The 24768-nt window shown below is 35.6% G+C and overlaps 1 protein-coding gene across 2 annotated transcripts in view; it reads right to left on the bottom strand.

Annotated features, from left to right (window-relative positions):
* LOC123691031 (beta-arrestin-1) overlaps positions 1-24768 on the bottom strand; it is a 162651-nt gene that overhangs the window by 55079 nt on the left and 82804 nt on the right. The window contains exon 3 of one of the 2 annotated variants that reach the window (XM_045635224.1): positions 4355-4416. Coding sequence is in view for 1 of the 2 variants with exons in the window: in XM_045635215.1 (XP_045491171.1) it covers positions 1117-1119 (3 nt within the window). In the remaining variant the exon portion in view is untranslated. Of the gene's footprint in view, positions 1-1116; positions 1345-4354; positions 4417-24768 lie in introns of those variants that run through there. The other variant, XM_045635215.1, reaches the window with a different exon arrangement.

The following is a 24768-nucleotide window of genomic DNA, read 5'->3' as shown; positions in this document are numbered from 1 at the left end:
CAAATAAGTTGCCACATGAAAATCTTTTATCTATACATATAATAAATCTGTAGAAGGGTCAATTCTGTACATTGAAAATATTGAAAAAATAAATAGCAGGGGGTGTTACTGGATCGATACCAAACCCAAATATGTGATTAAAAAAAATTTTGTCTGTCTGTCTGTCTGTCTGTATGTGAAGGCATCACGTGAAAACTAACGATTCGATTTCGATGAAACTTGGTATAATTATACCTTATTATCCTGGGCGTAAAATAGGATACTTTTTATCCTGGAAAAATACGTAGAAAAAAATTAATCTTAACTTTTCAGTGTTATAGACGTTGTTCTGTAGAACCGCGAACACACGTTGCGTATTATTATAGGCCTAGCCTTATTTGGGTCCAATAGATATTTATAAGATGTTTAATTGTCAGAGTTACTCAAAATGGAGAAATAAACCATCCACGCGAAGACCGACATCCGCGCGGACGGAGTCGCGGGCGGAAGCTAGTTTTTGAAATATAAATATGCCATCAGATTCTGGTAGACCTATACAAAGATCAATACACCTACAAAATATACATTAAACAATCCATACTAATATTATAAGTGCAAAAGTAACTCTGTCTGTCTGTCTGTTACTCAATCTATAACAATTTAATTAGATAATAATCATCACGAAAACAACACTAAAGTACCTATGTCATTCTTCGTTTAGAAAGGCATAATGAATAAATTATATCTAACTAAATTATTAGAAACTAGCGGTCCGCCCCGGCTTCGCCCGTGGTACATGTTTACGTTTTCTCTACATAAGAACCACCCTCATACTTCAAGAAATTAAAAAAAAATATTAACGAAATCTGTTCAGCCGTTCTCGAGTTATGCGCTTACCAACACATTTTGCGACTCATTTTTGTTTTGTAGATTTTACTGAATTATAAAATCCTATGATTGTCATTAATTATACAATACAATGTTCGATGAAAAGGCTATAATTTAACATTAGATACTATTTCAAGGTTTTATTTTGCACGTGTTATTTCTCTCCTATTATTTTTGTTAAAAATATCTTTAGCGCGATTGATTACATTGATAAAAAATTAAAATAAGATTTTAAAAATTCACACTTACCATTTTTATTAAATTTTTAATAATGACTAGATAAAAAGACTAGATAGTTTATGATACATAACGTTAATTAATTAGAACATCATTTCAACTTCCCATTATCACAATGCCAATATGTATAAACTCCTTGCTCACGAAATCACAATAAAGCAAAAACACTGCGCGCGTCAGCTGCGAACACACTATCAAAATTTCCCGCCTTTTTGCGTTACGACGTCCATGCGCGTCAAATGTAACATATCGACTGTTTAATGATGATTAACAGGTAAATATTTTATAGTACCTATTATGCGTACAACCTTTGGTGTCATGCGAAACATCATAACAACTGACGCTATGTGACGTCAAGTTCTGGGTAGGTAACGGTGTGGTGATACTATGAAGTATGAAGCCATAAAATAAGGCGCAAGTTACACTGTGAGATTCACTTTTCCGATACTATGAAGAAGAGCTAACTGAATTACCTGTTTAATTGATTGTTGGGATCAACACGGCGAGTGAAGGCGCCTAAGTACGCTGCATAGGTACGGAGGAAAATTTAATTATACACGCTTTTAGAGTTATAAATGTATCAACATCATAACGCGTAATAATTTATATTAAGTACTTATATGAACTTCAAACCTATGTTTGAGAATAACTTTAATTTGTTGTTCTTTTCATAATAAAATTGAAAAATAGAGCCACATCCTTTTTTTATTTTACTCAGTCCATAAAATTTACACAGAACAAAAAAAAATAAAAAAGCTAGATACCTAATAAAATAAGGCAATTTCTAAATATTGTAATAATTATAAAAGATCCCTGATCCTGGTGGCTGTAATATCTACCGCGTTTGCGTCAACCGATTTGCCTCATACCGTTGATTCATACGAGGAATTTGATGCCATATGACAATGTGAACGACTTTACCTATAACACCTTTCGTTTGCGGTCAGAATTCAATAGAAATGTTTGCGAGATGTATCACGTGTGACGTGCGTATAATAATGAATGAAAATGTGCCTATAAAATATTTGATTACATACTTGACTAGCAAACCGGGCGAACTCCGTTTCGCCACCAGAGACTCCTTTTCTTTGCTATAAACCTCATACGGAGCCCGAGACCTTTCCAACGAATGCAAAACCGTGAAAATCGGTTCGTGCATTCTGGAGTTATAGCGTCAGGAAGGAAAACCAGAATTATTTTTATATAGTAAAAAGTCGTTTTGAACTGATTAGTGATTTTCTCATTTTATTTGGCAGTACAGGATAGTACTGATTGTTATGGCTTGAAATCTTAAATTAAATTGTAAAGATAATGTAATATTGTAGAAAGATGAGTCAATTTATTAGAATGTGGTTAGACTCGTTAGGATTACCAGAGTTATGTAGAGATAAAGTGATCTATAACATAACATTGTCAGCATATTCTTCACTACACGATGAAGGCAAAGGCTGTATATGGTGATTAGTATACTCGTGCTTCAGTTAAGTGTATAATTCAGTATCTATCTATTAAGCACTAGCGTTTCCCGCGTGGTCAAAGGAAATTCTCTTGAGAATGAGATGTTTCACCGAGGTAAAAAGCAGCCTATATCAATAACTATATACCCAGACAGAAAATCGAGCGCTATAATCGCTCCGGTGCGATGTGTAAGAAACAGACAACCAATCACATTTTGGCGATTAAAATATTAGTAAGGGTTTAAGATTTATCGCCTATAAAAGATTTTCTGGTGTCAAATAACGTCCCCCTAACGATGTGACCTAAGGGGCTATCCATAAAGTACGTCACACGTAAAGAGGGGGGGAGGGGGTCGACAAAGTGTGACATGGTGTGACAAGGGGTGGGAGGGGTCCTAAGTTTCGTGACACCACATTTCAAAATCTAGAGGTACTAATCGCGTAATTGGAAATATAAATTAAACTAAAAGATATGTCCAACTCTATCTTTAGGGCAATACGGTTTAAATTGTTTTGTGGACAATTTATATTTATTCATTAGTTTATTTTTTTGTTATTGTTTCAAATATTTGATATTATGTTGATTTCATAAAAAAAGTACTTAATTTAAATGGAAATAAAACTATTTTGAAACTGCTGTTTTAATTTAATAATTTTTCGATGATAAATTGCAAAACATGTGACGTCACACTAGGGAGGGGGGGTTTAGAAATGTGACCACCTGTGACAAGGACGGGGGGTGCTCAAAAACTCATGAAATTAGTGTGACGTACTTTATGGATGGCCCCTAAGCAATTAAGCATGTGCCATCAGACATCGCCTTGTGACTCATAGCAGTAGAAAATAGATTTGGAGAAAGTTTAAAAACTATGACTGGACAATGGTGTGATATAAATGTTTTCGGCGTGACGTGAACTAGTCACTACAGGACACTGGCAAAAATGTTCCTACGCAGTATTGCTATAAAAATTAGTTAAAATGAATCGTATCGCATACAATTAGGTTTTGGACAAAGCGGGCGAAACCGCGGGCGGAAAGCTACATAGGTATAAATTACTATAATGTGTTCTTTTATTCTTATTTATGGTTGTATTAGAAGCAATCGTCTCGCATTTATTATACTAACCGCTGATACGTTATGGCTTAGAATTCCAAATTTTGTTACATACTCCTAAGCTCTGTATTTTTATGTTTCGCTTCATATAATCATATTTGCACAAAAACTCTCTCCTCTGTACTTCAACAATGATAATACATCTAAAGTAGTACCCAGCTAAGCCCCGTGTACTCAAATAGCTGATAAGTAAATTGGTACTATGGAACAACTAGGTCTGACCTATAAACAATTAGATAAGAATGTACGTTCATACTAAATCTATATTCTATTATACGCATATAAAACAATAGTAGGTACCATATGTCAATGTAAGTACCTATATTGGATAATAATATTATACCATCTTTATCAACCCCTACATGAGAACATAATTCTCACTGCTGGGACACGGGCATTCTATGAAGGTAATATTCTATAATACTAGCTGTCCCTGCAAACGTAGGCTATCTCCTATGACTTAGGAGTATGGAAATAGATGATGATAAGAAAAAATCTTTTGACTAAGCAGTTTCTAATGGGTTATTCCAAGTAGGATCTACGACAAATACAGAACTTCTTTATTGCCTTAAAAATTTGACGTCTCTTTTACCATTTGACCATTTTTATAGACAAAATAATTTCCCTTTATTTCACTTTTTGCATTAAGATAATGATGATCTTTAAAAAAGATACTCACTTAAAACTCTGGTCGGCTCCAGGGTTCAACAACTCCGTCCGCTACTCTTGGGCCGCGCCGCCCTGAAACAACAACATAATATAATATAAATCAAATGTAATGTTAGATGTTAGGCCTCAGATGTTTTCCTTTTATCATTATATACTTAAAAAAAGAATATTCTTCTCTTTCGTGAATTAGAAATGACCTAAAAACGCGAGTAAAAATAGGTTGCTACAAAGAGTATGCTTGTAAAACAAGTTAAAATGCACAATAGTATTTTTTTTAAAATAACATATTTAGAAACATGTAAAAAATGAAAATAAAACATACAGAGCAAACAAGCACTTGCTCATATCTACAACTTCCAAGCAATAAAATACGCGATAAACAAAGCGAAACAGGAAGTCAAAAATGAAAAATTCAACCGTCACACGAAATGATATACGCGGGGCAATGTGGCGGATAAAAACGTAATCCCACAATAAAACATGAAATGCGAACTGAAATATGTTTAACAATTAAACACGTTAGAAACTAAACAAGCGAGCGTTTCTCGGAAGATTGGTTAAATAACATCTGGGTTGGTATTTTCTCATATTCTAAGGCAATATTACGCCATTCGGTTTACCCCAAATATACGTAAAATACAAGAATGATTGACATGTTGATTAACCTCACCGAATGTTTGCAAAAAACTCGCTGCAAACTTTTCCCCGCCAATGTCGTGTTTTGTTTTCCATCGACATGAGTATGAAAAATGAATAGGTGGATTGTGGAATGTCTGTTGAACTATACGCGTATTTTCTGTTTGGTTTCTCGAATTTTACACGACAATATAATCACAGAAAATACTGTTACTTGTAGAAATATATGAAGATGATTTGTTGCTATTGAACGTTTATTAAATACTAGCGGTCCGCCCCGGCTTCGCCCGTGGTTCATATTTAGGTTTTCTATACATAAGAACCATCCTCGTACTTCAAGGAATATAATAAAAAAAGAATTATCGAAATCGGTCCACCCGTTCACGCGTGATGCCGTGACCAAGGAAAACGGGTTTCATTTTTATATATTAAATCACTACATAGTATAAAATAATGTCGCTTTCTCTGTCCCTATGTCCCTATGTCCCTTTGTACGCTTAAATCTTTAAAACTACACAACGGATTTTGATGCTGTTTTTTTTAATAGATAGAGTGATTCAAGAGGAAGGTTTAAGTATATAATTTATTAGGTTTTAGACAAAGCGGGCGAAGCCGCGGGCGGTTAGCTAGTATTAATATAAAATCCATCAGAGTAATAACTATGTGTTAAGTAATACGGAAAAATCAACATAGAAATTAAAACATTTATAACATACTAGCTTTCCACCCGCGGCTTCGCCCGCGCGCAGTCAAAGAAAAACCCGCATAGTTCCCGTTCCCGTGGGATTTCCGGGATTGCGTCATTTTCCCGGGATAAAAAGTAGCCTATGTCCTTTCTCGGCTATCAAAATATCTCCATAACAAATTTCATGAAAATTGGTTCAGTAGTTTAGGCGTGATTGAGTAGACAGACAGACAGAGTTACTTTCGCATTTATAATATTAGTATGGATTTTAGAAAATGGATGGAACACCATCGGGTGTCCTTTTGGAAATTGAAAAAGAATTGTAATTCATAAATCTTCATAACATTATGTCTATATTTTATCCCAGAATCATATTTTCCACCAAATTTATCTGAAAGTAAGGAAAAATAACGTTTTTATCCTAACACAAACAAAACCTAAGGTCAATGATCTCCCACATCGTATAGCAAATAGCGAATTTCCTTCATAAGCATCAAGCCACCGGAATGCCTAACAAGAGAAAGTGGAACTAATAAATAAACGAATTACTAGTCGACACTTTTTGGAGCTAGAACGTTCTAAATTCTAGAATATTACTTCCATAATCATGTTTTCTCTAATTTTTGCATGCCTTTAATAATAACATTGAACCATTTAACCTTTTAAATTTTTATTTTATAGGACTACACTACACACGTTAAAATGGTTGTAATCAATAAATCTATACCTAAATGGGTATAGAATTAATATAGACTTTATAAATGCATTAATAAATCATCATTAATTCAACACTACAATATATTAATATAAGCTTTTGAAAATAACACCATATTTACACATAATATAAAATCGCATTACGATTGAATACGTTCATCAGATATTATTCTCAAGTTTGTTTACCGGTTTAAACTTATTCTATACCTATATGGGTTCCCTGATTGAACATTGATAGCATCGTCCCTCGTGATTGGGATCTTTCCGGGGAATATAAAAAAGTAATAGGACCCTTTAGGCGCAGAGGTGAAAAGGCAATTCGATTCTTACGATTACATTTTTATTAATTCCACTGTTATAACGATACAAATAATGTTTGCTGTCTGTTTGTCTTGTACTATAATAAGAATGTTCTATTTCGAGACTAAAGAAACAATTAGGTAAATTTTATCATGAAGATAGATTAAAGACTAGAGAAACTGTTATTCAGTTGACAGACCAGACCAGACCACGCAAGCAATACCTCGGCTCAAAAGTAGTATTTTTAAAGGTAAACAGTACAGTTGATTAATCTTAATAAATAATTTACCCAGTTGAAAGCTATGAGATTAAATTGTTATATACTAGAAAGTGAACATTATTATAGCCTGTGTATATTTCCCAAGTGTAGAGTTTGGTCCAGTCTCGACTCTCGTCCTAGTTTGCTGATAGTTTCACTAACGGCCAAGGGAGTTGTGGTCATAATTTCAAATGAACCTTTTTAATACTGTTACTAATTCGAGTTTAATCCTAACTTGTTTGAACAAAATAAATACCGCAGCTATTTGAACAAATATTACTTTATAAACCGTATGACTAAAGCTACTGCACAAGCCAGTTTGCACAAACAAAAAAAACATGGCTTGTTGATGTTTCACCTTGCATTTCAGCTTTTATGCTACGTGTGTTTTTCTAAATATTAATTAAATACATAGTAGTACGTTTACCAAAAAAACATATAACTCAATACTCATTAAAACAATATCCTTGAACAAACGTAGTTGGAATAAGTTAGTGTGAATAATGTTTAAAACCGAGCGAAAACTGAACTAAAACAAAGCCTGCACAGTGCACGTGTAGCAGCATTATGGAAGCTAAAATCATGATACTATTATAACTAACTTAAACTTTATTTTCATGAGAATAACCGGATAAGGCTTAAGTAATCTCTGAAAAGATTTATTATCTGTACCACTTTTTAATTTAATGAGATTATTTATACTAGAAACTAGGGAGCTACTGTCCCTGGCAATTGAACTAGAGGGTGTGGTTTCGATTCCCACTATATCTATGGTATTTTATTTAATCAACTTTATGCTATTTTATAAATATTTTTAATAACTATATGCTATTCTAGTATTTTTATGAATTATCCAGTTTTCATATTACCAGTTTTCTATAGTGCGTGGTAGAGATGACATTCTGTAAAAATGTTCATAAACGTATATTCTTTTTATCTACACAAGGGATGAAACTAATGAAGATACACGTCACGATGTAAATTAATCTAAATTGCACACAAAATCCACTCTGTCGCACATTTGCAAGTGTAATGAGTCGGTTTCACATACGCTATTGTGTTACGAGTTTTCAGCCGAGATTTGCATCTTCTTTGACAAAATATTATCCAACTAGCTTCCGCCCGCGACTCCGTCCGCGCGGATGTCGGTCTTTGCGTGGATGGTTTATTTCTCCATTTTGAGTAACTCGGACAATGACATCTTATAAATATCTATTGGACCCAAATACGGCTAGGTCTATAATAATACGCAACGTGTGTTCGCGGTACCTACTACAGAACAACGTCTATGGATAACTGAAAAATTTAGATTAATTTTTTTTCTACGTATTTTTTCAGGATAAAAAGTATCCTATTTTACGCCCAGGATAATAAGGTATAATTATACCAAGTTTCATCGAAATCGAATCGGTAGTTTTCACGTGATGTCTTCACATACAGACAGACAGACAGACAGACAGACAGACAGACAGACAGACAAAAATTTTTTTAATCACATATTTGGGTTTGGTATCGATCCAGTAACACCCTCTGCTAGTTATTTTTTCAATATTTTCAATGTACAGAATTGACCCTTCTACAGATTTATTATATGTATAGATAGATTACTAACGTCGGACATGGGTTGGAAGACGTCATACAGCTTAAACATAAATAAGAACGACACAGTTAATAAAATAGGTTTTCTGGTGATTAATTTTACGAGTATTATCACTATACATAGTAAAACAAAGTCGCTTTCTCTGTCCCTCTATGTCCCTATGTATGCTTAAATTTTACAACGAAACAGATTTTGATGCGTTTTTTTTAAATAGATAGAGTGATTCAAGAGAGATTTTAGTATATAATTTATTAGGTATTCCGATTTGAAAAATTATTTCGGTGTTAGATAGCCCATTTATCGAGGACTATAATAGGAGGAGAGGCTATATATCATCACGCTAAGACCAACAGGAGCGGAGCAATGCGGGTGAAACCGCGGGGAACAGCTAGTACACTAATAAAATAAAGACTCTGAACGGATTTTAAACGTCATTTATAGGTACACTAACTTTCCACCCGCGGCATCGCCCGCGCAGTCAAAGAAAAACCCGCATTCCCGTTCCCGTGGGATTTCCGGGATAAAACCTATCCTACGTCATTTATAGGTACACTAACTTTCCACCCGCGGCATCGCCCGCGCAGTCAAAGAAAAACCCGCATTCCCGTTCCCGTGGGATTTCCGGGATAAAACCTATCCTATGTCCTTTCTCGGGTATCAAAATATCTCTATACCAAATTTCATGCAAATTGTTTCAGTAGTTAAGGCGTGATTGAGTAACAGACAGACAGAGTTACTTTCGCATCTATAATCACTACATAGTATAAAACAAAGTCACTTTCTCTGTCCCTATGTCCCTTTGTATGCTTAAATCTTTAAAACTACGCAACGGATTTTGATGCGGTTTTTTTAATAGATAGAATGATTCAAGAGGAAGGTTTTAGTATATAATTTATTAGGTTTTAGACAAAGCGGGCGAAGCCGCGGGTGGTAAGCTAGTATTATATATAGTATGGATTATTTAGTAGTGACTTCCCAGTAGGTTTGTATCTGGAGTAAATAAATACATTTCTAGGTAAGCCGCAAAGCCGGCGGATTCAATATGAATTCCCAAAAGGTTTTCTAGTAAGTTATACGTATTTCTAGGGATGCGCCGAATACCGAATACATATTCGGTATTCGGCATATTCGGCATATTTTTCACTATTCGTATTCGGCCGAATTATTCGGTTTAGGTGCCGAATATATTCGGTATGAGTGTTTCTACTTTCTTGGCTATAGAACTAAATAAATAACTTCATATTATGAATGATTTATGTCATACTATACACAAGTCAAAGAAATCCTATGAAGAATGTGTTGAACCTAAGGTATCTACACTAATATTATAAAGAGGAAAACTTTGTTTGTTTGATTGTAATGAATAGGCTCATAAACTACTGGACCGATTTAAAAAATTCTTTTACCATTCGAAAGCTACATTTTCCACGAGTAATATAGGATAGGTTTTATCCCGGAAATTCCACGGGAACGGGAACTATGCGGGTTTTTCTTTGAAACCGCGGGCGGAGCCGCCGGCGGAAAGATAGTCTATACATATAATAAAATCGTAGGAAAGTCAAAACTGTACATTGAATATTTTTTTAAAAGAATACTTGATCCATGATCTATAATCGATATAGAAACCAAAAACATAGTTTTTAGAATTTTTGTCTGTTTGTCTGTTTGTCTGTATGTATTTCCGAGCTAATCTCAGAAAGTACTGCATAGATTTACTTCAAATTTTGCATGAATATTCCTTAGAGGTCGGGTGAGGATAGTTTATACATATTATCATGATATCACCTTCGGGGGAGGAGCTGTGAACCTTTATTTTTCTTACCTATTCTGTGTACTACGACAGCGTACAATTTAAAGACTCATGTTTAAATGTTGGTTTCGAGTAAGCCATGCTATTATCTAGCTTTACAAAATAAAAACTATGTCATTTACGTAATTTGGGCAGAGAAACAGTTAAATGAATCTTAGCAGTATAAAGACAAATTTGAAACAGCGCCATCTACGTAGTGTTATAAAAATCAAACACACGTTAAATATATTGGAAATTAATAATAATCAAATGACGCATATATAAATGTTGTTTGACAATATCTAGATTGACACTATAAATTATGCCATTTAAGTAACTTGGGAAGAGAAACATAGTATAAAGAATGTTAGTTGTATAATGTTAATTTTGTAACAGCGCCATCTATGAGATTTCGTAAAAATCAAATCAATTTACATGTTAACACTACTGAACATAATGTTAAAAATTAATAATTTAAATATATGTAATTATGTTATTTATTTATTTAACTCTTTAACCCATATCTTCCGTTCCCTATAAGATATATTTCGTGTAAATAATAAATATACTACATTTTTTTAAAGTGAGGGTAGATTTTTATTACCCTCACTTTAAAAAAATAAAAACTAAAACTAGACACCATTATCTACAGTTAATCTAATGATTGTGTTCATTAGTTACAATTTTAAAAATCTTCGTGTTTTATAAATTTACTAGCTTACCGCCCGCGGCTTCGTCCGCTTTGTCTAAAACCTAATAAATTATATACTAAAACCTTCCTCTTGAATCAATCTATCTATTAAAAGAACTGCATCAAAATCTGTTGCGAAGTTTTAAAGATTTAAGCATACAAAGGGACATAGGGACAGAGAAAGCGACTTTTTTTATAGTATGTAGTATGTAGTTTTATTAATTTATAAAGCAATTGAATGCCATAAAACCAAAAATATCAAATGCAATCTTCGTGTTTTGTGAATTTTCACCATCATGCGTTCCCACAAAAGGTAAGTTGTTACTTATAGGTATTTATTTTTTATAATGATAGCAATTCATGTTTTTTGTTGGTATTATAGGTATTACACTTTTAGAATGAAATAATAAATGATGAATTCTTTTATTATTTTGTCGTATGTCGTATGTCGTATACCAAATTATAAACATAAGTTTGATGTGTAATTAGCTGGATTTATTTTAACACACTCACAGACTTATATTTTATATTAAAAGAGTGTTAATAGTGTAAATCATAATATATTTTTTCACAATTAAAAATAATCCTTTTTTCTGATGGTGTTGGCATTGAATTAAACCGCACTGTCGTTTCGTTCACAGTGTGTTATGAGGAGCATAATATTCGGTCCTCATAATATCATAAAAAATCTGTGCGAAAACAATAAACACGTGTGAGGCCCTCACGGCAGATCGGGGCGGTCTGACGCGAAGTGGGGACAGCGTTGTCACTGTATCGCTCTTGCCACGCTGGTCAACAGACTTATTCGATAGTTCAGTTTTGTATTAAGACCGCTGGCTGTGACAACCAACCCGTGAGACAACCAAACCCGGTCTCCCCTACTATCCCGTGAGACCGAAACCTTCACTGAGAGGGTATGACGTCTCACAGCTGATCGCAAACGGCATATTGTACTATCCCGTGAGACCGAAACCCTCACTGAGAGGGAATTACGTCTCACTACTGATCACGACAGTCATATTTTATCTCGAGAATCTGAAACTTTGCTCAATACGAAGACCGTTTGACAAATGATAGGGTGCATCATAATATTATTCGATCTCTTGAAGATGAACATGAGCATAAGCAATGACTAGAGTAGGGACGCGAATATTACAATTATATGAGACAAGAACGATTAATAAGTTTGTTTAATGAAAGATTAAGAATTGAAACTATTCGGTCTCTGGAAACGTACGAATAGCGAGAGGCCCGTCTTACTGCAGACAGATTTCGTCATGAGGTAAACAATCTACGAATTCGGTGGTGTAGTCTGACAAATATAAAAGTGGGTTTGCTCACACAATTGATTACAGATCATCTTCTGTATAGGCGATATTAACGTAGTATGTTCTTTTTGTAATGCTTTAAAGTGTAGTAAGGAGTCGGCTTTCGTTTGAAGATACACCGGTACCTTTGATGATCCTTTGGTGCTCAATAATTATCAGAAGGTCTGTTCATGCTTACTTTTAAGATACAAGGTCAAGTTTACCTTTTGATAGGATCCCTTTTGCCTGAAGGCCAACCTAAGTTTGTTTAAATATATTTTGTATTCGACTACAACGAATAGTGGAGTACAAGAAATCAATATTTCTCAAATTTAAAACTGAACTCATTTCACAATTTTAGAACAGGTTAATTCGTGTGTATGCAGTTTTAAATCGACATTAGAAGCTTTTCCTCAAGATGGTGATATCGGCACTCAGGAACTCCCTGGACGTGTTATAACGCCCAGGCCACAGTATTACAATTTTTCCTACAGTAGGGCGACGAATGTATTTTCGCATAGCAACGGAGGGGAACTCGCGGGGGGTCAAGTGACGCGGGCAACGTACCACAAACATGCTTAGTTTGTGGTACCGAGCGCGAAATAACATCGTGTTTTTAGTAAAGTTACTATGTAAACTAACGTAATTTAATATGTACTTAGGTACATGTTCTATAATGGTGTGCTCAAACTGTTAATCTACATTTAATTTAGATTATTATTTGATACTAACTACTAAGTAATGTAGAATTTAAATCACATTCATTCATGTTTTCTTCAGATTTTAAGATTTTCTTATCAGTGTTCAATTTTAATGTAGTTAAATTTATAAGAGACTAGCGGTCCGCCCCGGCTTCGCCCGTGGTACATATTAACGTTTTCTCTACATAAGAACCATCCTCGTACTTCAAGGAATATAATAAAAAAAGAATTATCGAAATCGGTTCAGCCGTTCTCGAGTTATGGAATTACAACGAAAAGTGGCATTGATTTTTATATATTAGACTATAATTAAGAACATTTTAAAATAAATTGTCACGTATTTTTTTTTAAACTACGAATGACGAAAAACGACCTAATCGCGGACGAAGTCGCGGGCAACAGCTAGTATAAAATAAAACAATCATTACATTTCAAATCAACGTTTATTTTGTAAATTTACATCAACATAATTTAATCATGTTTATTATTAGCACTTAGTTAGTATTTAATATTTATTATACTTTAAATCCTGAAGTCTGAAGACAATGCTTTTAGTCCCAATAGAATATGACACACGAAAAATAACACAATCACACAAATTACACTTAACTTTTGTTTTGTCATCTTGCATTTCATCAAAAAAGTCCCAAGCTCGCGATCTTTTACGTCCGCTCATGTTGCAAACACTAACTTAAAGTAAAAATAAAAAAAATTTTAAACAATATAAAAATTTTAATATTTTTTTGTTTTAATTTGTAACGTATTCGTGCGATGTTTCAACACAACTGAGATGGCACGGAGTGCGCGGGCGACATACGCGGGTGGCAGACGGTGAGGTAAGGCTCGCTCGCCACCGAGCCAGCAGCTTCTTGCGACCCGTTAGAATCCGTTTACGCATCAAAACACATCAAAACATTGAACCGAATAATTCGGCCGAATATTCGGTTCGGTAAGGTTTCACTATTCGGCGCATCTCTACGTATTTCTCCTCACGTATCCCGATGTTTGTAACACATATCTTAGTTTTCGATCCATATGTAACTGCGCATAAAATTATGGCAGATAAATTTAATTTATAAATAAATATACCTACCTACCTTTACCAACATGACTTCAATGAATTCTACCGCGGTATATAAAAAGCAAAACGCTTTTGAAATAAAAACTACTGAAATTCTAAACAATGCAACTAATTTCTCTGGAAAAGTTTAAAATCCCACCAAAAACATTTTCATGTAAAATGTTGCCAAGACGAGCCCATATGACTCGCACTGTGAAAAAGTTATCAGATCTCATGTAGAGCCAAGCTTCTAACACTACACGCCCTAACTCTACAAGGCCTAACTTCACAAACTCTACACCTTAGTCAAAATATGTGGCTTGGCCATTTCGCTACATTCACATCGGCGTAAGGTGAAAAATTAATTAATTCACTGTTCATTACTTTTGTGTTATACAATAGTTCTTGTAGTAACGAACGGCCAAGCCACATATTTTGACTAAGGTGTAGAGTTTGTGAAGTTAGGCCTTGTAGAGTTAGGGCGTGTAGTGTTAGAAGCTTGGCTCTACATGAGATCTGATAACTTTTTCACAGTGCGAGTCATATGGGCTCGTCTTGGCAACATTTTACATGAAAATGTTTTTGGTGGGATTTCATTTCTTTTTGTAAGTTGTTTGTAACAAAATTTTATATGTCGATAAAATTTTTAATTTTTTTTTTTTAACAAGGAGTACCTATGCATATATATATCTAGGGGAACCAAGTTTTAGATAATAAGATTAGACCTCTAGCGTCATCAAAATTTAATTTAAAATTACAGGTCTCATACAAACTCCCATCCCCTAGTTTAAGGGGTTGGGGGATGAAAGTTACAAGTTTTATAATTTTTTTGTTGTTTGTGTGCTAATACTAGCTAACATACAAAATTTCAGCTTTCTAGGACATTAGGAAATACCTTAAGAATTTTGATGATCATCAGTGAGTCAGTGACGAAATTAGCGTTTTTTAGATATAAATAAAATCTGAAGTATAAAAGCTAATGTAATTAAAACTTAATATTTTCAATAAGTCCGCTATTGGCAATATATCCCGAAAATTTTGTTGATCTAGCATAATCCAAACCCAAGTTATGAGGGTTCAAAAAAACGTCGAAGCGCTTCGAGAAAAGGTAGGTAGTGCCCGTGCGCTTCGCTTGTTCGCTTGGCTCGTCTTGGCGGGGGCACTACCGTGCCCCCAGATTATAGTCTTTCTGGTCTTACTGCAACTTTCGACCGTGACTCCTTCGATCTACTCAAGTTGCAGTAAACTTATACTGAAATTGCTTATTGCAACTTTATGAAACTGACGGGAAAGTTTAAGCTTTCGCTGTATCGTTGTTCATTATAATAATATTGTAAGCTTAATGCAGGCAACAAAAGTACATCCCCCCAACGGTCCAGGCCTTGTCGCGGCGGAGGGGCTCAGTAGCTCAGAGTTATGGCCCTCTGAGTGAAGCGAAATTGGGCCAGCGAGGGGCTGAACGGCTGGTCTAGAGTCGGGGAGATTCGACCGGCCCGACGCGACGCCCAGGGCTAGGTGTGGCCCAGCGGCCGCTGTGTGCGGCGTGGGATGGCGACCAGAGGTCGTGGCTTGGCGGACCCCGTGTCCACTAGGCAATGGAGGCGCTGAACGGCAGTCAGGGTTGCGAGGCCTCGACTAACCCCACGGCAGAGGTCCTGTTTGTGGACCAGAGAGGAGCCGGCTTTTATGCGGCGGTAGATGGCGGCCAGAGGTCGCGGCGCGGCGGGCTCGCTGTTTTAGCAAGCCACGCCGTGCAGCGGAGGGCGGGATCCCGACGCGTCATTGTGATGACGCGCGGAGACTCCTGCAGAGAGGTGTGGGGCGGCGGCCGCTGTAAAACGGCCGTCTGCCAACTCGTAATCCGGTCCGTGGGGCCGGACCGAGGGCCGCCACCTCTGGTGAGGTGGGGGCTGCGAGGTAATCTCTCGGACGGTGTTGGGGTCGGGGGTTCGGGGGAACGCGGATGATGGAGCGGGGAAAGATCCATTGTCTGCGCGTTCCAGCAGCCGCCAGCGAGGGGGGTTCTAGTGGTGTGCCTGGAAACGGGCATATATCTGCTGGGCGGGACACGCGGTAGAGTCGTAACCGTTCCGGCAGTTCCGTCCAAAGCAGCGCGATGGAACAGAGTGGGGTTTTAGTCGGTTAACATCCGACATAACCACGGCTCCATCCCCGGGAGCCGGGGGTATCTAAGAAGATTTCCCCACTATAAAAAAAAGGCAACAAAAGTACATACCTAGAATAATTTTCTTATTTTATAGTTATGTATTTAGAATTTTCCATGTATCATTTTATCATTAGTTCAGGATACATCGCCCATTTTTGCAAGTGACTACTATCAAACTCAAACTCAAACTCAAACATTCATTTATTCAATTAGACTACTATTTAGTAGCACTTTCGAATCGTCATTACATAATTATTTTAACATTTACCACCGATTCGGAAAGCAGTGATCTATGGAGAAGAATCGGCAAGAAACTCCATAGTTGCTCTTTTAAAATCATGTCGATATTACATAATATGTAAATTATATCTAAATACATAATATATCATAATATACAAAGAACTGTCCTGTGGTTTTTACGCGACAACCCTCCATGGGTTTTTATCGTCCATATATTCCTGAATACTGTAGTACGCTCTCTGAACTAGTACATTTTTATATAAGTTTTAAATTTAGAACTACTAAACTCTCTAATATTATGAGGAATTCTATTGTAAAAGCGTATACCTTGACCCATAAATGAATTTTTAACTTTAGCTAATCGGAAAAATGGCATTTCAATTCTATTTCTGTTCCTTGTGCCATAACAGTGTCTATCTCCTACTCTTGTGTGTAAGTCGGCGTTTTTGTGTACATGCAAAATATTATTAAATATATACTGTGATGGTAGAGTAAGTATACCAGTATTCTTAAAGAGATCTCTTAGTGAGTCCCGAGCACGTAAATTATATATAGAGCGAATGGCTCTTTTCTGTAAGATAAATATAGTTTCTATATCTGCTGCCCTGCCCCATAGTAGAATTCCAAAGGACATAATACTATGAAAGTAGCTGAAATAAACGAATCTATCTGTATCTTCATCGGTGAGATGCCTTACCTTTCGGACTGCATATGCTGCTGAACTGAGCTTACCTGCAGCGGTGTTGACATGGGCTCCCCACTGTAGTTTCTCGTCCAATGTTAACCCAAGAAATACAGTCGATTCTGTAGGGTGTAATACCTCCCCGTTCAAGGTAATATTTCTGCTCAACTTTTTAACGTTAGGTAGTAAAAATTCAACACAAGTTGTTTTTTTGGCATTTAATAATAAATTATTAGCAGTAAACCAGTCGGATATGTGTAAAAGAGTACTGTTCACTTCGTCAACATTTGGGTCATGCCTATCCACATTGAATATTAATGAGGTATCATCTGCAAACAGAACTATTTCACACCTATCCTGTAAATAATAAGGTAGATCATTGATATATTCCAAGAACAAGAAGGGTCCTAAAATAGATCCTTGTGGAACACCAATGTTAATTGACGCACCGCTAGAACGTTCTCCATTAACAACTACAGTTTGTATCCTATCATGAAGGTATGAGGCTATGAGGTTCTGAGCTTGTCCTTTAATTCCATAGTGATTAAGTTTACGCAGTAAAGTACAATGTTCAACGCAGTCAAATGCCTTGGAGAGGTCACAAAATATCCCCAAAGCATTTTTTGAGTTTTCCCATGCCTTATATATATGTGTTAGTAGTGCAACTCCAGCATCTGTGGTTGAGCGCCCCTTTGTGAAACCAAACTGTTTGGTGTGCAGCAAATTATTAGAATCAAGCTGATTTTCCGTTTGTAGCTTTATTTTGATGAGACACCGAATAATTTCGTGTATGAAACTCTCGATTGTGGTAGCTAACAGAGATAACAAGGATAAAATTTTTTGATTTGATGGTTCTCAAATATTTATTACGCAATTTGTAGGACAATATGTCCGTTGAATTATATAAACATTAACTAAGTGAAAACAAAAAAAAAAACCGGCCAAGTGCGAGTCGGGCTCGCGCACAAAGGGTTCCGTAGCAGCAAATATAATAAATTACAGTTAAATCAACCTATCTCAAAAACTATAAGAGATACTTTGATCAAACCAAAAATCGTTGAAAGAGTTAATTAGCATGCATCACCTCTATTTTTTTTAGAATTTTATACCCCGTAGTTATAAAAATAGAGGGGGGGGGGACATACTTTTTACGACTTTGAGAGCTGATATCTCAAAAACCGTTCACTTTAAGAAAAATGTTTTTTAGAAAACTTTATATCATTTTAAAAGACCTTTCCATTGATACCCCACACGGGTATGTACATCGAAAAAAAAAATTTCATCCCTCAGTTACATGTATGGGGGGCCCCACCCCCAATTCTTTTTTTTACTATTTAGTGTCATATTTTTGTAGCGGTTCATACAACACATATTCCCATCAAATTTCATCACTGTAGTACTTATAGTTTCCGAGTAAATCGGCTGTGACAGACGGACAGACGGACAGACGGACAGACGGACATGACGAAACTATAAGGGTTCCGTTTTTGCCATTTTGGCTACGGAACCCTAAAAATCAGCTTGTTAGTAATCATTTATGATGACCTCGTTATCGATACACTTTGGAAAGGGGGACTCTTTGAACCAACCATAGATTTTGCAGGACAAATATTTTTTCGAATAATTTAGGTAATTATCTTGAGATTGAACAAAAAAAAAATTCAGTTAGTAATAAATATTTGAGAACCATCAAATCAAAAATTTTTATCCTTGTTATCTCTGTTAGCTACCACAATCGAGACTTTCGTACACGAAATTATTGGGCGTCTCATCAAAATAAAGCTACAAACGGAAAATTAACTTCGTTCGTCGCCTGAGTTCCTCTATGTTCGCGCGCGCCGACGGAGCGCGATCCCAGCATTTGCAGGGCATCGCGCCATACCATCGGAGACCGCCGGACATAAGAGGCCTACCACGTGACCTAGTCTCCTAGGACACGACCGCTTCCTCGCCGCTGGCTGATGGGCGCCCCCCGGCACCTCGCCGGCGGGCTCGACCTCGCTAAGCGGCGGGTGGCTTCACCCACGGACATTCCTCCCTGCAGCAGCTAGCAGATCGCCCGCGATACACGCGGGCTCGATCGCACTGCAGCAGGACACCTCCCGGACACGACGCCTCGGACCACTAGGTCCCACCCAGTGCCCCGCCTGTAGTTGCAGGCGGCGTTGCCACCACTGAAAGGGGCCGTCGCCCCGAACAGTTACCCCGAGGCCTGTGAAGGCCTGCGTGGAAGACCCGATGATTGATTGATCCATTGGGGCCTTAACGGCCGGCCAGTCGAGTAGACTGGTCGAGGATCCTCCCTTTTTCGATGGAGGAATTCCACCTTCCTTCCTCCACACAGAAAAATAACATCAGTAATATGATTTCATTTTCATATAATATCAATACGGGATAGTTGTCATACTACTTCATTCGAGGGAATCAAATCATCCGCATCATATATTTCAGCTACTGAATAATAAATATAAATTATTTACCTCTGAAATATATTACCTGTAAGCCAATAATACATAAAAAGGTAATATAATTTGCCCTCTGGATATTAAAAAATACCGAACAAGGACAATATTTATTTCTGAGAAATAAAAATATTGGCTTATTTCTAGGAAACTGACATTTATGTGTTGTGTTTATATATTTTGACAATGTTTGTTTATAATCAACTAGGTTTCCGCCCGCGGCTTAACCCGCGCAGTCAAAGAAAAACACGCATAGTTCCCGTTCCCGTGTGATTTCCGGGATTGCGTCATTTTCCCGGGATAAAAAGTAGCCTATGTCCTTTCTCGGGTATCAAAATATCTCCATACCAAATTTCATGAAAATTGGTTCAGTAGTTGAGGCGTGATTGAGTAACAGACAGACAGACAGAGTTACTTTCGCATTTATAATATTAAGTATGGATTAATCTGAAATTCTAACGTAAGTGAAACTTCTCTGACAAGATTTAAAGATACCAAAATCGTCGCTTTACTCCATTACGTGACGGTATTGTTATGAAAAAACCTTGAAATTTTACTCTTAACGTGCCTATAACTTTCACTTCAAAAGCAAACAAAGTCACGGGCATGAGCTATCATTGAATTAAATCATAAACGAATTCAGTACCTGTACAAAATTAGAGATCAATTTACGACGACCTCAGAAATTTACCTTCCATTAAAATAATTACAGCCCGTAACAAAGGTGAAAGGGTGAAAATTCGCTACAGTCGTGAAATTGTGAAAGTTGTCTGTACATTGAAGGTATTGGAATATAGTCTATACGCATTCGAGTACATGTAGGCTTCGAGGTATTTTAAGCTGAAATGTCACGCATGAAATAGTCCACAAATCAATACTAATATTATAAAACTGAAGAGTTTGTGTGTTTGCTTGATTGTGTTAAAATCAGGAACCAGGGGTCCGATTTAAAAAAAATATTCCACTATTGGATAGTCCATTACCGAGGGTTTTAGGCAACATATCGTCACGATAAGATCATAGGAACGGAACAATGCTGGTAAAACCGCGGGGCACAGCTAGTATAACATAATCTGAAATATATCTGCGCTTTCATACATGAGAAAGAACAACGTCATTGGTCATTCCTTTCTATGCGCTCCGACATGTTGGCAGTGAGAAAAATATAAGAAGTAGCTGGAAAAATGTGAAATGTACAATAAATCATGTTGAAACACCTGATGCAGTCCGTTATTTATGATACGGCGAAGATTAACTTGCTTTTCACACTTTTATTTAGTGTGGACGGAATTTTCCCTTTTTCATTGTTAGGTGTACCGGCCGCGGCGGGCGGGTGCTGGGCGTTCTTTGTTTTTTTATTCTGAACTCTTTACGACCTTTTTGTTGTGAATTCTGAGAAATTAATTTCATAGTCATTTACATGAGAATCGAGTGTCGCGTGACATTATCACGGTGCGCGTCACGTTGTCAGTTTTATTGAAGAATTTATTCGAACAGCGCGTAATTTCTAGGGTAGTAAAGTTAACTTTGTAGGGTAGCTATTTGAAACAGGAGCCTCCACTTTTCTCATGTAATAAGCCAGCCATGGTCGTGTAATAAGCCAGCGAACCATTTGACACGTCAACGGTCTGGTTGATGTCATGATGTGTAATTTTGAACGCTAGAAAGGCCGAAATTGGAAACAAGCTTGACTTAACTAGAATAACAAAAATCCCACCAAAAACATAAATGTAAAAATTGGAGCCGAGTTCAATCGTTGACTTAATTTGCCAAAAAAAGAAATGAGATCTAAATGTGTGCCAAGTTCTGCAGACAGTCCAGAAATTTATTTACAAAGATGTTTTTATTGTTTTTAGAACCTCACAAAATATAAACAGTATGTAAAACTAGCCTCATCAAATTATGGGGTTCAATAGGTCATTAGTTGTTTGCTTTGTGAAAATAATTATAGTATTCAAATTAAAAAAGTTATATTTTGGAATAAACATTGTTCTCTAAGGGAAAATAAAACAATTGAGTTTTCAGTCAACCTAAGAACTTAATACATCTTTGTAAATAAATTTCTGGACTGTCTGCAGAACTTGGCACACATTTAGATCTCATTTCTTTTTTTGGCAAATTAAGTCAACGATTGAACTCGGCTCCAATTTTTACATTTATGTTTTTGGTGGGATATCATTACTTTTTGTACAGAAAATTATTCTGCAAATTTGATTTATAATATTTAATACTTTTTTTATACGATTTTTTTTTCTTGCGGTTTCTCTGTATGGTTTGTTTAGTATTATTTTATATATTTTCTTGTATGTTATGAATGTCAGCGCACATTGCCCCGTCATTATCTGCAATTTTTTAAACTCGTTTTCTGTTTAAAAGATTACATGATTTTCTAAACATCCAGCGTGAATTTGTACACACACTATTACCAAGATGCAAAGATCGTTGTAGAAGAATCGTCGCCTTACTCCATGACGTTACGGTATTGCCATGACGCGATCTTGAAATTTTACTCTAAACGCGCCTAAATATGTTTCACTCATATTAATATTACGCAAATTAAATCATTTAGACCTTCGACGAAGCCTTCTTCCATTACACCATTTATGGTAATTATTTTTGCATGCTTGTATTGGCTAAACATGTTTGTGCTTTATTAATATAATTGTATCACCATTGAATACCATGTTTAAAGCAAAATAAAGATTTTATTTATGTATTTATTTATTTACACTGAAATAAAAACTAAACTAAACACTCATAAATAAAGAATAAATAAATGTGAATATGTAAAATTATATATTATTTTTAACTGTATTAGCAATAAAGGCAATATTTTTATTACAATTTTCTTTTATTTTACGTTTAATAACAGTTTTGAATAAAGAAATCATGCAATCGAAGTAATCCGCCCTAGCGAAATATGTAAACTTCAATAATCTATATCTCAGTCATTTATTGATGGATTTCAAAATTTTTTTCGGCCACTGATTAGTTTTTATCTATTTTTTAAGACTAGTAAGTTGATTATACTATTTTCTTTTTTTTTAAACTTTTCCATTTTTCCATACAAACAAAATTTATGTCATTGAAAAAAAAATTAAATACAAATAAAGGAGAATGCCCATGAAAGTATGGACCACAGTATAGTGTTGCGTCAATGCCAGAGTGGTTTTGAAGGGTTCTTCGATATTCAACAGATTTTACCAATTGATTTTTTTGTGATAAAAACAGGGGTTTTCAAGATATTGAGAAAAATGTGAATTAACCTCAAAACTTAAATAAACCCTATTTAGTTAGGTTTATGTGTGATTTAGGTAGTATTTTATCGTCTGAAGGTAATTTTTCGTTTAACATATTATTTTAATCTATGCGTAGAGCTTATGCTTTCAGACAAAGTCTATCTGTTCATCGGCTAGTGTAGGTAGGCACCAGAAATCTTCCGGGACGGATTTCAAGAAAACCTAAATATATATTTAAAAAATGCCAATAGAGTTTTTATTCGGTTTACATATTGTTCTTGTTGTTTGAATCATTTTTTCACTACATATTCGAAGAAAGAAACAAATAAGAAAAAACTGGTTACGTGCTGGTCACCTTCCAAGCTATGTCATAATAATATTTTTTTATATATATTTAATATTTATATTATTTTACTTCACTATCTATGTTAAAACAACCTACAGTGTATAAACAATACCTTACAGACTGATTTTATGTTAATTGATTTTTTTGTAATTCAATGAAAACAATAATCGATATTAATACATTTAGCTATTTACCATAGTAAATGTCATAATAGTTGCTCGGTTACCGTGGTAACCGGTAATGAATACTAAATCTATGGTAACGGATCTAAACAATTACATGTCTTATTAGATTTTAAAAAAACATTCCCTGATCAAAATATAATATTTTCCGATAGTAAGAAGGCCTCTAAATTGCCGAGATTTTTTTTAATAGTATTGTTATCTCTTTGTTATCTTGATGCATGAGAAAAACCAGTACCAAAAATGTAAACGGTAATGGACACTAAATCTATAATAACGGATCTAAACAATTACATGTCTTATTAGATTTTATAAAACATTCCCTGTTCAAATTATATTTTCCGATGGTAAGAAGTCCTCTAAATTGCCGAGATTTTTTTAATAGTTTTGTTGTCTTGATGCATGAGAAAAACCAGTACCAAAAATGGGCATTCTCCTTTAGTATTTTCTGATTTTTTCCTTTGTACACTCACCATTACCTAGTTGATTACAAAATTTGAACTTTCTAGGTCATCTGGAAGTGGGTTAGGTTTTGTATATGTCTATAAGTCAGTCAGTCTTAAAAATTGCGATTTTTGGATATTAATATCTACGCAACTGTTTAATCTGTATTTATGAAATTTAAGGTTCTTGTTTATCTTGAGGTCCTCTTGATATGTACCAAATTTGGTTTATATAACTTAAATAGTTTTCGAGTTATAAGGGGGTGAAAAGTGGCTCGAAATGGTTCGTGTAAATATACACACGGCTGCTGCTCGCCAGTTCTCTTTGCTTGAACTCGGCTTGACACGCTGCCGCGTGTCTAGATATGTCTACAGAAATCTTTTTTATTGTACCGGTTCACTCTTCGCTTGAAGAAATCTTTACGAAAATAAAAGTAATAGTGCATCCTTGCAAAATCTGCGAAATAGATTCAAATGTTATCCATAACGAATATTAAAAATCAAATCTTCCTTTGCAATATTAGTATAAATGTAGACTATTTCCTTATAATGTTTACGGAAAACACACAAAAAATCAAAGCACGTGTCACTCTCTCACGTCAACGTCACGTCAGACACGTCACACGCGTCAGTCTTCATTATGCCGTGACGCGGGTCGCTCTTATATCACGGAGTATGAATTTTTGTTCCTGCCTTAAGGAAATTGCAATATATGTAAAACCTTTCCAAGCATCGGTTATATTATAATGTAAAGTTGAACTGAATCTATACTAATATTATAAAGCTGAAGAGTTTGTTTGTTTGTTTGTTTGAACGCGCTAATCTCGGGAACTACCGGTCCGATTTGAAAAATTATTTCGGTGTTAGATAGCTCATTTATCGAGGAAGGCTAGGCTATTATGTATATCATCATGCTACGAC

This window comes from Colias croceus, chromosome 1, assembly GCF_905220415.1.
Source record: "Colias croceus chromosome 1, ilColCroc2.1".
Classification (NCBI taxonomy): domain Eukaryota; kingdom Metazoa; phylum Arthropoda; class Insecta; order Lepidoptera; family Pieridae; genus Colias; species Colias croceus.
Note: the sequence above shows the minus strand (reverse complement) of the source record. Positions and strands in the feature narration are given on the sequence as shown.